Raw genomic sequence first — 15,740 nt, 5'->3', positions numbered from 1 at the left:
AAATAATTTTCTATAAAAATTATTTTTTTAAAAATTAAGTTTTTAATTTTTTTAATACTAAATAAGATAATGATTTAAATAGCAAAAATCAGAAAACCAAAATAAAAAATGAAATTATCTCATTAATACCAGACATTACAAGCAGATTAATTTAATTCTTAAAAAAATAAGAGCACAGAAAACATGGTAATAAAATATTTACCAAATAACAGACTCATCAAATAATATTACAATAAGTAATTCCAGTAAATTTATGAACATACTTAAACGTACAGAAATACACATTTGTTATTAGATAAACAATAGATATTGAAAATTTGTTTCTTAATTGAGTCTAGTAGTTAAACTTGAAAACCTATTTTTTTGTGAGAATCAGCCAAGACATTTTTGTTTTTAAAGAGCCAGTCTTATAATATAGATACACATTCACAAATACCAAAAAACATCCCTTTCAACATGCTTTACTTTTTGATAATGAAAGTAATTTTTATGATATTTTACTTAGTTGAGAGACTATTTCATTGTTGTAATAACAATAACAATATCAACATCAGAAAATAAATGTAATACTATTACATTACATTAAAACAATAACAATCCCTATACATGATACTTAAATACATTTTAAGTAATAAATTTTACTTAAAAAATAGTAAACGAATTTTATGGAATCTTGTAAGAGAGAAACTACAAGAACAGCATTATTTATAAGAAACAAACTTTAAAAATCACAAATACTTAACCTTCAAAATTTTTTTTTTTAAAAAAGATAACTAACATACGAGCTTACTAACTAACAATCCAAAAATTACTCTAAAAATAGAAAAAAAATTAAAAATATTCTCTATAGAAATTTTTCAATAAAAATAAAATATAAACTTTTATTCTATAAAAGGAATGGAGAAAAGAAAATTTTTTCTACTTAACAAATTAAACAGACTTTTTCCGTCAAGGGGAAATTAAAAAATATATGTTAAAAAATAATTGAAAATTTTCTTAGAGTTTTCTATAAAAAGACAATTTATCCATAATTTGTATAATAAAACAATTTAAGAAAAAAAATTTTTGAGTCAAATACGATCCGATTATGATCACTACTAATAAGTTAGTTTCATTACATTATCAGTTTAATTGATTCCCCTAGATCACAATTCTATTCGGATAATCCCATTGTGCAGTATACTTTAAAACACAAATTATTTTGTTGCTCTTGCCAACATTTTTCTCTTACACAAATTGAGAATATGACTATGTTCATTTATTAAAATATACTTCTTTGTTATTATTTCATTCCAAGCAAAACTATGTTTGTGACATTAAAATAAAATGACTTTTCATATTTATTTGCAGTTTGCGTATTTTTGTTTTATTTATAACTTGTGTTAAGTCTTCTTCGTTATAAAATTGTAATGTAATCACGTTTAAGTAAACTGAGATAGAGAAAAATATGACATGTCATGTACGTAAGAGCAACTGAGCAGGTACTCATGTGAGTTTTGTGTAAAACATGTATTTTGTAAATGTTAAGCCTCTTTGGTGTTTTTGTTTCGACTCTTCCTTAAACCGTTGCCTTTCAAATTTCTTATAACGTTAGAAAGGTTAGGCGGAGTATGTGGTACGGTAGACATACATATGTCTAATGTACATATAAAGTAATGTAATTTATGTATATATATTATATACACTTACATATGAATGTATGTATACATATACAAGTATGTAATACACTTAGTTTTTATTCTATTTCTTTCCCGCTGTTTGAATATCAAATTATTAGACAAATAGTATGTTTTTTTTCAGCCTCATCTTGCTAACAAATATAAGAGGATTTCCTTTGACGAACGAGATATTGAGGAATAAAAAATGATTTATACTCTATTTTGGGCTGCCTGGGTATATGTTTAATAAAAAATTTAAAAGTATGAATTTATAAAAAAACGAAATTTATTAAGTGAATAAATTTATTATTAATTCTTCTGGGCAATGAAAAATAAAGACAAACACAAGGTTTTTATATAAAAAAATGCATTTGAAATTTAAGAAAATTATACTTAATAACTATTTGACAGTTTTAATTTTATTTGTAAAGAAAATTATGAAATTCGTTTTAAAATACTAAACTAGAAATTTTGTCGTTTTCCTAGTTGGTTTTTAAATTAAAATTGCCTATACTCTCTAGTCATTGTTTTTAAATTTATTACACTTTGTTATAACTGACAAGTTAATTTAAGTTTTTGAAAAATATTTCCACTTACAATGTGAATAGGGTTTAATATGTAAAATATATTAAATATAAGACACATATGATACTTAAATATAAACGTTCAGATGTTTATTTGCAAATATAATATATAACTTGTATATGATATAATTAGATGGGTATCACTTCTAAGAAAACAATCCCAGCAATAAAAGGAAAGTATGTACTTCCAAAACAAAATAATTTATCACCACTTTAAACGTAGCAATAAGTGAATTATTTTACCTTCTGAGGAAGTGAAGACTTCCGAAGAATCAAAAATAATTCCAATTTTTCTTTGCTGAATATATTTTTTATATAAGTTTTTTATTTTTTGTTTTAAATAAACTCGTGCCAACTCTGGCAATATTTAGGTAAAAAGTCCTCTCGATTTATTAAATTTCTGGTTATCATAATATTTCTATGTATATTTAGTCGCTATAAATATTTCTTTTTTTTTTTAAGAAAATTTGTCGAAAATTTTCTATAAAAGAAGAATCTATAGAACATTTTCTATAAAAAGAAAATTTATCGAAAATTTCCTATAAAACAAAAATTTATGAGTAATTTTCTATAAAAGAGAATCTATCGAAAATATTCTATAAAAAAGAATCATTTTCCTATTAAAAAAAATTATTTTTAACTGTTGTTTGTGTTAATATGGGAGTCCTTAGTTCAAAACTCATATCTTATCAAAATTCTGTTCTAAGTCAATTTACTGTTTGCTTCATGGAAATAAAAATGTATCAAAAATATTTACAATCTTAAGTATGAATCATTAAAGAATTATTCCTATTGTAAATTCACAAAGTACTTATGTAAAACCATTAGGGTGTTTACTCTCTCAAACGACATGTATTAATGTACTAAACACAAAAAATATATATTGTCTCAAAAGTGTGTTGAAAATAAAACATATCAAAATGGATTTAAAAAAATCTGTAATTTGGAGCTTATCGCGAGAACTACTTTTATTGCGTTATAAAGGCAAAATAATTTAAACAGCAATTTTTTAACGTTGATACTTATTTCAGAAACAAAAAGTAATTTTTTACAAATTATACGCACCGATTGAAAGGTATTTCTACATGAGATTCTTAAAAATACATTTCCCGGGACACTCTAATATACATTAATTTATCAAAAACATAAAAATAAAATATTTATTATATATGTGTATAAGTATTAATGGTATTTACCTTGGTATTTATCTGCCATAGTAAACTACTTATTTTAATTTAATTAAAATCACATTATTCTTACCTGCAAAAAGAAAATATTTTAGTTGTAAGTAATATGTACATATGTCAGTAGACATACTTAATATAAAGGAAATTTAATTAAAAGTTAAAACAAAGATTATCATAAAGTCAGCCAAACTTACTTGTAAGAATGTTAATTTAATTTTAAACATTTCTTAAATAAGATACATTTTAGTAATTTGTTCAAAACTATTTATACAATGATATTTTCATTTTAATATATTTTTAGTTTTAACTGACATTACTAGTATACAACTTCTTTAGCTCTTCAACTATTTAATTTTACTTAAATACAATGTATTTAAACTTTTTTCATATTATCTTGTTAGCTTATAAAATAGCAGCTAAAAAGAGTAGTATATAAAATTGTAGCCGCTTCTTTTAAACCAGTTATCCTTAATTATGTTGATGTTAATACTTCTAAAAATACTTAAAAGCCATTATGTTTTAAGTGTGTAATTAGATTTAAATGTGTGTATTAACAAACTAACTCTCTAATAATTTACTATAAATTTATTTCGAATTGTTTAATTTAATATTAATTAAATATTTTTTGCTATCTAGCTAATCCAACATTATATGCCCACTATGTTTTTAACACACTAGACCAGGATCATACGGGTATTGTGAGTTTTGAGGTAAGTTTTTTCAAAAGGTTACACCTTTTCAAAATACATTCAACACATTCCTTATGATACACTCTTAAAGATTTGCAGTTATCCTTATCATCTTATACTTTAAAAATATCTAAATTTTTTCGCAACATTAAACTTTTGAAAACAAATTACTTGTCAAAGAGTTTTATTTCCTTTTGCTCATTTATTTCCTTCCTTTTTTCTATTAGTCTAAAAAAACTTTGTGCAAAATTGCATCACGAAAAACAACTAATAACATTCTTTGAATGCCACTTAAAAACAGAAGTTTTCATTAGAATCATATAAACATTTTTGTTGGTTTTTAGAATTATTTTTTTGCAAATTTTTTCATTGAAGCAAATGTAGTGAAATTTTTTTGCACAATAAAACTGTTTTTGACAACTACAGTTCATGCCAGACAACGTGCTTTTTAGAAGGCAAAAGTAAATGTCTACAAATAGTAAACTAAAAACATTCATATGAAAAGGTTTTTTTTTAAAGCTCAATTACTTTGTTATTACACAGCAACTAAGCCGTTAGTATTTTTACGTGGTATGTGACAGGTTTTGGTTTTGTAATCTGGCGTGTTTTTATTAAGACAACAGACCTCATCAGATGTCAGTGTCAGTTGACCTGAATGAATCGTTTTTTTTTTTTTTTTGTATGACAGTTTTTTCAGGTTTTGATTCTTTTTTTGAAATAAAAATGTAAAATTGAAAGAGCACTACCTCTGCAGATAAAAGGGTGCTTAACTGTAAGACAAAAATAACTAAATTACATTAATTTAAGTAAATTACTTAAAAGAGTATGTGTATGAAAATTTTTCATGTCCATGTTTAGTTTTAACTTGGTTTTAGTTCATTTATAGTTCAGTTCTAGTTCAGTTCTAGTTCAGTTCTAGTTCAGTTCTAGTTCAGTTCTAGTTCAGTTCTAGTTCAGTTCTAGTTCAGTTCTAGTTCAGTTCTAGTTCAGTTCTAGTTCAGTTCTAGTTCAGTTCTAGTTCAGTTCTAGTTCAGTTCTAGTTCAGTTCTAGTTCAGTTCTAGTTCAGTTCTAGTTCAGTTCTAGTTCAGTTCTATTTCAGTTCTAGTTCAGCTCTAGTTCAGTTCAGTTCTAGTTCAGTTCAAGTACACTTTTTATCGGTGTTGACATTCTTAAAAAAAATAGTAATTATTCGTCCTAATTGGTATTAAATTATCTAAGTTTGTGGTTATATGTTGGCGATCCACTCAATGGCCTTTTGTTAGTTAAAGCAATTAAAACATTTACAAAAAACAACAGCAATAATATTATTTATTATTTAAACATGTAATTAAATAATAAACAAACAACAATTTTTAGACCTTCGTTTAGAATTTTTTTATTCCATCTGCAGGTTTGTTTACACAAACTGTTGTGTAAATAGTAAATTTTCATAAAAATATAATAAAAAGATTGACCTTCGACCTTTTACATAATTAAGCTTTTTAACCAAAAATAACAAGTCTATAAAAAGAAATATGCATAAAACAAAAAATTTAGAGGTTAGAGTATGAGGAGCATAGATACATAAAGAGTAGGTTTGTTGTTGGTAATTTTTATGAAACATATCTGTTGGTTTTCTTAGGTTTTCCCATGCAGTTATTTTTGGTTGTCCCATCACTTATTTCAACATTAACAAACATTTAGTCTTGTTATTGTAGTTGTTATTGTTGTTAGTACTGCCACTACAACTTTATGGTGTTATTTGTTGTTGCTTTTTATAAGGGGGGTCGAGACAATATCATAAGCTAATGAGGTTTTCATTGTATTCTTTTGGTAACAGTAACAGTAGTAGAATATAAAATAAACGTATAAAACAAGTTCCAAAAACTTATAGCCAAACAGTGAGAACAAGAAGGAAAAGGAAAATGTAAAGAAAAAACTAAAATCACCAGGGGAAGCTTTGGTGATTGGCTTTTTCTTACATTTACACATTAACTTTCGCCTCAGAATGGTTATTTATTTAAGCCTCCTTAATGTTGGTGGCTCATAAAACTTTAATAACCATACAAATACAAACTCAAGGAGAATACAGTGGACTTAAAGCAATTTTCACAACTACCGTAAAAAGTTTTTAAAACCTTGCCTTCAAATTTTATAAAATTTATGACTATTGCTCTAGGAAAATATATACTACGCTATTAATATGTACATTGTACATATGTACATTTGTATTTCATCTTTAAAATTTACCTACAGTGCTAAAACTTAAATTTAAAAAATCGCCTTTACTCAATTTTACAACAAAATAAAATCACTAATATGTATGTAGTATATGTTTCTATGTATACGTGTATGTACAATAACAACATTTAAAAACAAAATTGAAAAAAATCAGAATTTTAAAAATAGGTGCGAGGGACTAAAAAAAGAGAATGATAGACCGATGAGAAATAAAAAATGTTACTGTTTTATATTTAAAAAACAACATCAAGCTCATTATCCTTAGACCCTAATGACTTTATTGTTTTATGGCTGCTACTATCGCTGTGTTGTTTTTGTCTTTGTTTGTTCTTGTTGCCACTAAAGCCAGCAGTAGAAAAAATGTAAAATTAATGTTGAATTTGTGTTCCTCTTTTTTCGTAACTAATTAAGATTCTACCGAAATGAAAAACACGAATATTATAAATTTTTATGGTTTTGTTTACAGTATTGTTTATTTTTGTCTTTTTTCTTAATGACCTGCTTCAACTGACGGTGTGGGTGGTTAGTGCATATATGGTGAGATTTTTACCATTAACAAACAGTTTAATACATTTTCTCAAAGCTGTACTTTGGGAATATTTGTTTTTTTAAGAAGGTTTAGTGAAACTAAAAAAAAATCGAAAGAACTAATTTAAGGAATGGTGAGAATTGATTTAATAAGAACCAGTAGGTTTAATGTAAGTTAATTACTCTGTAGTGCCAAATAGTTAATTTATGCGGAACCAAAAACGAACTAAACTGAGCTAGTAATATTCTGATCTAGAACTAAACTAAAACTAAACTAGAACTGAACTAGAACTAAACTTCATTTGAATTGAAACTTTACTCTTGTTATATAGTAATTTTTCCTGTGTCGCTAAGTTGAAAATATTTCATCAAATATGACTAAGATCTTCCATAAAATATAATCCATCTTGGTAATGATTCAGAAAGTAATAATTTCTTATTCTAGTATATACTAGCGCACATAGGCTAAAATTAAAAGCAAATTAACAGCAGTCTCCCCTTAAAATTTAAAATCAATTTATCTTTATTATACGTGACATATTTAAAAATTAAATTTAATTTTACTTAATAATTATTCAAGACAACTTACTTCTACATCCGAGATTTTCCAAAAATGTTAAAAAACAATTAATGATAAAGCACCCAACAACACTTCAATTTGGAAATTAGACTGCCTCAGTGGCTTATTAAGAAAAAACTTCATTTAAATACTGCTAGCTCACTTTAAGTAACAAAGCAGACGAAAATATAAAAGACGAAAATAAATTGTACACGTGTTTAAAGAACAAACAATTTTTTTTAAATAAATAATTTATTAGCCATAAAATTTAAATGTTTTTTTTAGTACACACATATTTAAGAATTGAAATTACTTTAATAAAGTTATTAATTTATAAAAATTCATTCTTTCACCACCCCTTAAAATGTTCTTTAAATAAAACACTCATTTAAACAGTCAACAATGCTGAAACATTTTGAAAAAACAACAAACTTTATTAATTAAATTTCCAATTTAATATGACTGTCATTTACTTTTTAATTATGAAACATTTTCAATTATTCGCTACGTAAAATACAATTTTTGAGCCTTTATTGTTTTTTGAAAAGCTTCTGCTCATCTCTATTCATAGTTTTCATCTTTTGTTCTTATTGCTCGCAAGGAAAATTTAATTTAGTTCTTGCAACAACTGAAGCATTAAATGTCCTGTAATAATTCAACGCGTAAAAACAATAGTTGGCAAGTGAAATTTTAGCTAAAATTAAATGGGAATAGTTGGAGCAGCAAAAACAGAATATGAATGTGTAATTTTTCTTTAACGAGAATGTTTTAAGTTGACTGTAAAAAATTAAGAAGTTATTGAACTGAAAGGGAGGTATATAATTAATATATAATTGGAACATTACTCATGCGTACCGATGCAAATTTTAATGAATGTATCTTTCACGCTAATAGTCAAAATATATGTATTTCTACTGAATTAAAATTAATACAAATTTGAATTATAATAATATATAATCAATTGTTTTTAAGTTGTTGACCCAAAGCTTCTTGATCGCTGAACTAGAACTAAACTAGGACTGAACTAGAACTGAACTAGAACTGAACTAGAACTGAACTAGAACTGAACTAGAACTGAACTAGAACTGAACTAGAACTGAACTAGAACTGAACTAGAACTGAACTAAAACTGAACTAGAACTGAACTAGAACTGAACTAGAACTGAACTAGAACTGAACTAGAACTGAACTAGAACTGAACTAAAACTGAACTGAACTTTTTAGCTGCTGTCCCTTTACAGCCGGAACAATAAACTTCAAAATAATTTGATGACAACAAAAAATATGTGATTGATCACTTTTTGAAAGCTGCAAAAAAAACACTAAAGCAATGATTGAATACATTATAAATTTGTAAAAAAAAAACTTTATGCAAACAATCAGCATTACTGGCAACAACAAAACCATAAAAAGAAAAGTATAAATTTATTTTCTGGTTACTGTTTTTAAATCTTTCAACTGTAAAACATTTGTCATTATTTTCATTTCTATAACAAATGACCTTTGGAAACCAACACTTAGGGGGGAAAGAGATGAAGAATAAAAGTAATATTGTACGAGAATACTTTGTCTTTAACAAATAAAATATATGAATGTAAATGAAAGCAAAAAAATCTGAAAAATTATCTTGTGGCTTTAGGCAATTTCTTACAATTTAGTATTTTTTTCTCTTTTATGAAAAAGTAATTTTTTCCGGTTTGCATAAAGACAGACAGCACATTTATAGTTACTTACAAATTTAAGCATTGACATAAGCTGGGTAAAACCACCTCTTAAGACCTCCTTCATCAATTCATAAATTTACCAACAATATTACAAAATTATATTTCCTCGTTTACAATTTTTCGGTTAATGGTATAGAAAAATTTTAAGCTTTTTATGATAAAAAGCTTTCGATGTAAATATGTATATCTATATGGAAAATCTTAAAGCTTAAATTTGTTTAATAAATAAGTTTTATGACATAATATTAAAAATATTTCAGTTTACTATTAAAAGCTTTTTATTTAGAAAAGCTTGAAGTTATAAATTTTCTTTGCAGAAAAGCTTAATGTTTTCAAAAATCTTTCTGGCTTTTTCATATGGAATTTAAATAATATGGATTTTAACAAATTCTTACAGAATCTTATGCGATTTCAATTTATTCATTTTATTCTTTAAATACTCTGATCTTCAGATTCATTTACATTGACCTCTCAATACTAACCTCTATCTTTCTCTGTTATCATAATGATTTTATTATTTTCTACAAAACTAATATTTACCATTTTGCTCTTGGTTTTATTATTTCATTTCCTTAGGATTTCGTTCAAGGACTTTCGATATTGTCGCGAGGTTCGGTGGAAGAGAAATTACGTTGGACTTTTCAATTATACGACATCAATGGTGATGGTTATATAACGAGGGAAGAAATGACTGATATTGTGACTGCCATTTATGAACTGATGGGACGTCTGCCCGATGAATTACCCGAAGAGGAAAAAATCAAAGGAAAAGTGGAGCAAATATTTCAGGTAAAACCTCAAACTCTTATATACATATATGTATATATGTATATAAGCTATTATATATTAAATACAATGAGAATGAAAAAGAAAAGAACATTATTATGAAAAGGAAATAATATGTTATTGAGGCAAATTCCTTAAGACATTTTAGCTTTAAATTATGTTTATGATAATGTGTTTTAACTTATACTTATACTATTTTGTTTGCGAGTGTGTGTGTTTGTGTGTGTACGTCTCCTTTTGTCAGAAGTCTTGCTGCTGAACGGAAGTTAATTGAATAAAAGTTATTTTTTGACATGATGGCTATAATACTAATAGCTAAAGAAGATGAACACAAAACTTATTTAAAGAAAAAAATAAATGATGAGGGAGTAACGGAATATTAAAGCGGAAATGTCAAAAATATTTTTAAATATAAGTTTTGTTTCTTCTTTTAGAAAAATATGCGTAAATGTATTTTGAATGACAGTTTTTAATAAAATAAATATTTTTACACAGTTTTTATTTAACTTTTGTTGTCATTTTCACAGAAGAGCCTTTGACAAGATTTGAGAATTGCGTTAAATATTTAAAATATATTTACCAATAAAAATGAAGAGTTTCTTTTTGGTTTAATAAACTTTTTATTCAAGTAAAGCTATTTTGAAAGTCCTTTTTAATGATTTTCTAAAAAGTATATTTATGGAAATTTATTCTGTTAAACATCTCATTTCAATTAAATAAAGTAATTTTTTATTAAATATATTTTTATTAAAAAGTTGCCAAACTAAATACTTAATTAAACAGTTCTCAAAATATATTTCAATTAAGTTTGTTAAACAAAACTCATGAATAAAAACCACTAAAGAAAAACACAACTCAGACTTTAGAAAAAAAATGGAAGCAATCACTTGACATTTCAAACAACATATGGAGGCAAATATGTTCAGCTCTTAAATTTCAAATTATAACAAAACTGGTCACGTATTAGAGACATTTTTTAAAATGTTTTTTTTTTTTTTTTAACCAAAAGTGTACTTAATGTTGGCAATGCACTAGTAAACAAAACCAAAAAAAAAAACAATTTAAAAACAATATTTTATTTATATCTTCTAATTTGTTACCATTTTCTTCATTTCCTCGCCCTCTCTGTTGCAATTTTAGAAAATGGATATAAATCGTGATGGTGTAGTAACGCTGGAAGAATTTCTAGAGGCTTGTCACAATGATGATGCTATTTCGAGATCAATGTCAGTATTTGATTCTGCATTCTGACCATATCCATTGGAATGTGAAATAAAGAAATCAACAATATCATCATCATCAGCAGCAGCAACACCAACCCTAACGGCGACAACTAAGAAAGCCAAACGTTTAGAGAGTGGACAGCGTACAAAAGGACATGCCGGACGAACGGAAGATGGTAAACACAACAAACAAATGAAGGCAATACGTGAACAACGAAAGCATGACAAACAACTGAAATTACGTGAAAAGTATGAAGGTGATGGCGGCACAGATGTCGACGAGATTTTATCGGTAACAACAACTGTAAATAATGAAGACAGCGATAGTGAGGTGAGCGAGACAGATTCCTATTGTCGCCACTGTTTGAGGCCACAATCTGAGTTGCAACTTAGATATATGAGACCACGACAGCGTAGTAAATTACGCCAACAACAGCATGCCAAACGTGAGCGAAGTAAACAACGTTTTAGTACGTTTTGTGCTGGCAGTGGCAGTGGAAATGCCAATGCGAGTAGTGCTGCAGGTGGCGGTAGTGGTAATCAAGCTCAGAAAATGCGTTCGAAAAAATCCCGTTCTAAAAGTCGTGCTAAACGTGCCCGTAATAATAAACACTCTACTACTATTCACAACATTAGCCACAACAAAACTAACAATAACAATAAGGAACAACATTTAAAACTGCCATTAATACGGGACTTGAATGCAGCCAATGAACAGGCCATACGTTTTCGTTGTCCTCAAGTGGGACCACAAGTGGGACGTGATCGACAAATGCCACCCATGTTGCATTTTCATCATCCACAACATGTACAAAAGCAACTAACAGCATATCAAGTGCAATATACACACGTTTATGGGCAACAACGTTTTGGAGGCCAACAAGCCATAAGCCCCATGCAAACAACTACTTTAACCATGGAAAGTGAATTGAAGCAGCAGCAACAACAGGACCATCATCATCACCATCACCTACATCATCAGCAACAGCCACATGTAACGCCAACAAAAGATTTAACTGCCACCAATATGACAACAGCAGCAGCAACAGGAGCAAACAATTTACGAGACTGTTGCCATTCCTCAAGCCATCAACAAAATCAACAACCAACTCATCATCAAAGTCCCAAATGTAGCAGTGATTACAAGCAACAAGCAATTTGTTCCAACATTGCCCCTGCTACTTCTTCCAGTTGTTGTTGCTGTTGTACGTCTAGTGCCATGGCAACAACAACACAATATCATCATCATTATCACCATTACCCCGACCATCCTCCTCAACATTTGCATCATAATTTGCCACAACTGCCACTAACACATCTAGAGACCGCATCTACAACTACAGCTGTTGCTTCTTTTGAAGCCACCACCACATTAGTGGTAACAGCAACAACAACAACATCAGCAACTACTACCACCAACATCTCCATTCCCACTCAAGCCCTAGCACAACAACTCCCACCTGCACCTCCACCGCCACCACCTTTGCCATTATCAGATGAACATGGAAGTTTAAATTTCAATAATCCTACAACATCAACTGAACTAGTGGACCCCTCTAATCTGGCGGCAGCAGCCACTACACCCGATTCTCCTTCATTGGTTAAAGTGAGCACTTGGTATACTGTTGCTAAGCAGGGCGTTTCTTGCTAATATTTTTTCTCCCCACAAAATTGGTTGCAATTTTCAACATTTAACTAATACAACAACTATGATTACTACAGCAACAAACTCCAAACTACCTAGTTTTACTCTAAAAAAAATATTCTTATATGTATGTTTCCGTGTATGAGCATGTGTTGCAGTGTTATTACCGATATTTGCTTTTTAATTGATGTACAACAAAGAGATTGTAGAAAAAAAGCAAACCCTGTAACGTAACAAAAAAGGAAGCTAAAACATACATCTACACATAAGTTTATTTAAATCTGTATATGTGTGAGAGTATGCATGCTTGCCCGCACTTGCAAGGGGTTTCCTGCATGTGTATGTGCTTATACTTAAATATATGTTAAGTGTAAACAAGAGTTTCAGTTGCCTCGTTTGTATGTGTGTTGGGAGTGTTTAAATTTTTAACTCTGGTTTTCCTTTGACTCGAAGGATTTTTGTGTGTTTGTGGCCTCAGGTGAAATTAAAAAAAAAAAAAAAAAAACTTCTCATTGAACTTGTTATTCAGTATTTCAGTTTAATTATTCGTTTAAATTTATATGCGGGTGAAAGACCGGAAATTGGTAAATTAATTAATATGTAACAAGTGAGGCAGAGCAATAAACAAATTTAAATGTGATAAAAAAGATTTCTGTATTTTTTTTCCTGTAATGAAAATGTAAATTAAGAAAAGCATTATATTTATGTACAGAAAAGGGGGAAATTAAGAATATTTTAATTAACTAATTTAAATTAACTAAAAACATACCTCTCAATATCAATAGAATACCATTCTCATTATATAAAAGTAGTCTAGTCAGTACCTATTAATAATGTGATCTGCAATTATTGACTTATTTAATAGGTTTATTCCTTAAAAGGTTAAAAAGGCATTTGTCTTTTTCATTACATACATGTAAGCATTTATTTGTCAGTGACCAAAAGTTTTATTGTTTTAATATTGTGCTCGTTCCAAACTTTAGAAAAAGCATAGAGATATGCCGGAGTTAAAACCTTTATTTTATGTCGATTTATAGGACTTTCATTTGACATAACGGCCTATATATATGATAGAGTTGTGATAGAGAAATTCAGATTCGGATTTCACGAATGACTAAGAAAAGTATAATTTGTTGATAATTATTAAATTGCCGCCTGGGCAAAATTTAAATTGCGAAATAGATTACAGAAATCTTATATACTAATAAAACGAATTGTATAAATAGTGTCTTCGAATGCACGTATTCAGTATTTGGAAGACAATATTGTATCATGTTTGGTTGGTTTTATTAAGATAACAATTTTGGTAAATTGGATTCCAATTCTTGTATAAAAATAGACTCATAATTATAGGTTTCGGGTTAAAATTGTTGATTGTTAAGAAATTAGTTCTTTTTTATACAGGGTATAGCATGGTTCATGGTATCATAAAGAACTGCTTTTCTACTGTCTACTCCTACATCCTTAGCTTTCTAAATAACCCTCTATGTCAAACTTCCAACTCTATCTTATTCATTCAACTAAAGAACTAAAGAAATAAGTGCTAAAAAAAGTCATTACGAATAAGAGCTTATGTAACTCATTATTAGAATACTTCAAAGTAATGTGCTGGTATGTTGTAGTCATTGAAAATTAAGTTCATTATTAAGTTTTTGCTACAGTTATCTGGTTTACTAAATTCTTAAGTCAAACAAAGGTTTGTTGTATTTACAATTATTAGTTGTCCTTTCTAAATTGTAAGCTAAAGTCTTTTTATTCTTAGCTGAAGTTGTTGCCCATTTAAAACCTCAATATTTTAGTTTAAGTTTTAAAAATTAGTTAAATTTACTTATTATTGTTTAAATTACTTTTTATTTTCTTAAATATTTAAGCTAAAAAATAATTGTAAATAAATTGATTATAAAATTACATTAAATAAATTTACTATAATTTAATCTAAATTAAAAAAAAATTGTTTTTTTTTATGTTATCATTTGACTATTTTAATTGTTTTCTTAAATAGCAAATAGAGATATTATTTTGAATATTTGGAAAAATTGTTATTTCAATTTTCTTTTTAAAGAATTTTATTAACCACCAGCAGCTGCTATTTTACCACTTAACATGTTGTTAACTTTTCAATATAATTTCTGTTTTTCTTTTTTTTATTTTTAATTACTGCAGTTTGTTAATTAGTTTTTTTCTTCTCGTGTTTCTCCACACTCTTTTTCTAATTTTGGTACATATTTCCACAATTGACCTACTTTTTTTAGTTAGGTTTTTGTTTTTCTTCTTTTAGTAAATAATTAAGCCAAGAAATTAAGTATTTGGTGCATCTTTAAGCAAAATATTTTTAAATTATTTTCTTTCTGGCTTTCGGTTGAAAAAAGTTTTTCTCTTAATTGTACAAAAGGAGTTAAAGCGAAATTTTTTTGTTTAAAGAATGTGAAAAAATTGCACAAATATTTTTTTTTGGTTGTTAAACTACAAACAAAATATTTTTATTTAAAAGCAAAACTTTTTGTGGTTTCTCTTTGTAAAAAAACAAGCTGAATAAATAAATAAAAATAAAGTTTTTAAGTCAAACTACTTGTACTGTGATAATTTGGACAAAGTGATTTTTTTATTTTTTTATTTTAAGAACAAAAAATATAATATTTAAATCATAATATTGGATTTTTTTAAATAACTTTAAATATAAGCAAATATTTTACTTTTAGTCAAACTATGCAGCTTCTTAGGTAAGAATGGAACTTTCATATAACTATTTACACAAATTTCCAATTATGTTAGAACTTAATACTCTTCAAAACTAACAAAATCCTCTTATTTCTTATTAATTTTTCTAGAAGCTACTTAAAAAATCCTTTCTTCTTTTCTTTCTAACCTCAAAAACTTTAACAATACTTTCCATATCAATAAATTTTCAAAACTATTATAACAAACTAATACCATCT

The 15,740-nt window shown here is 27.3% G+C and overlaps 1 protein-coding gene across 1 annotated transcript in view; it reads left to right on the top strand.

Annotated features, from left to right (window-relative positions):
• The window catches only part of LOC111676940, a 112,229-nt gene extending 99,193 nt beyond the window's left edge, over window positions 1-13,036 (top strand). The window contains 3 exon segments of the mRNA XM_046945384.1: window positions 4,066-4,139; window positions 9,727-9,939; window positions 11,077-13,036. Of these exon segments, the coding sequence (XP_046801340.1) occupies window positions 4,066-4,139; window positions 9,727-9,939; window positions 11,077-12,810 (2,021 nt within the window). The 3' untranslated portion in view covers window positions 12,811-13,036.
• The last annotated feature ends 2,704 nt before the right edge of the window (window positions 13,037-15,740 follow it).

Source organism: Lucilia cuprina, chromosome 3 (assembly GCF_022045245.1).
Source record: "Lucilia cuprina isolate Lc7/37 chromosome 3, ASM2204524v1, whole genome shotgun sequence".
Lineage (NCBI taxonomy): Eukaryota > Metazoa > Arthropoda > Insecta > Diptera > Calliphoridae > Lucilia > Lucilia cuprina.
This window is presented reverse-complemented; position numbering and strand designations above follow the sequence as displayed.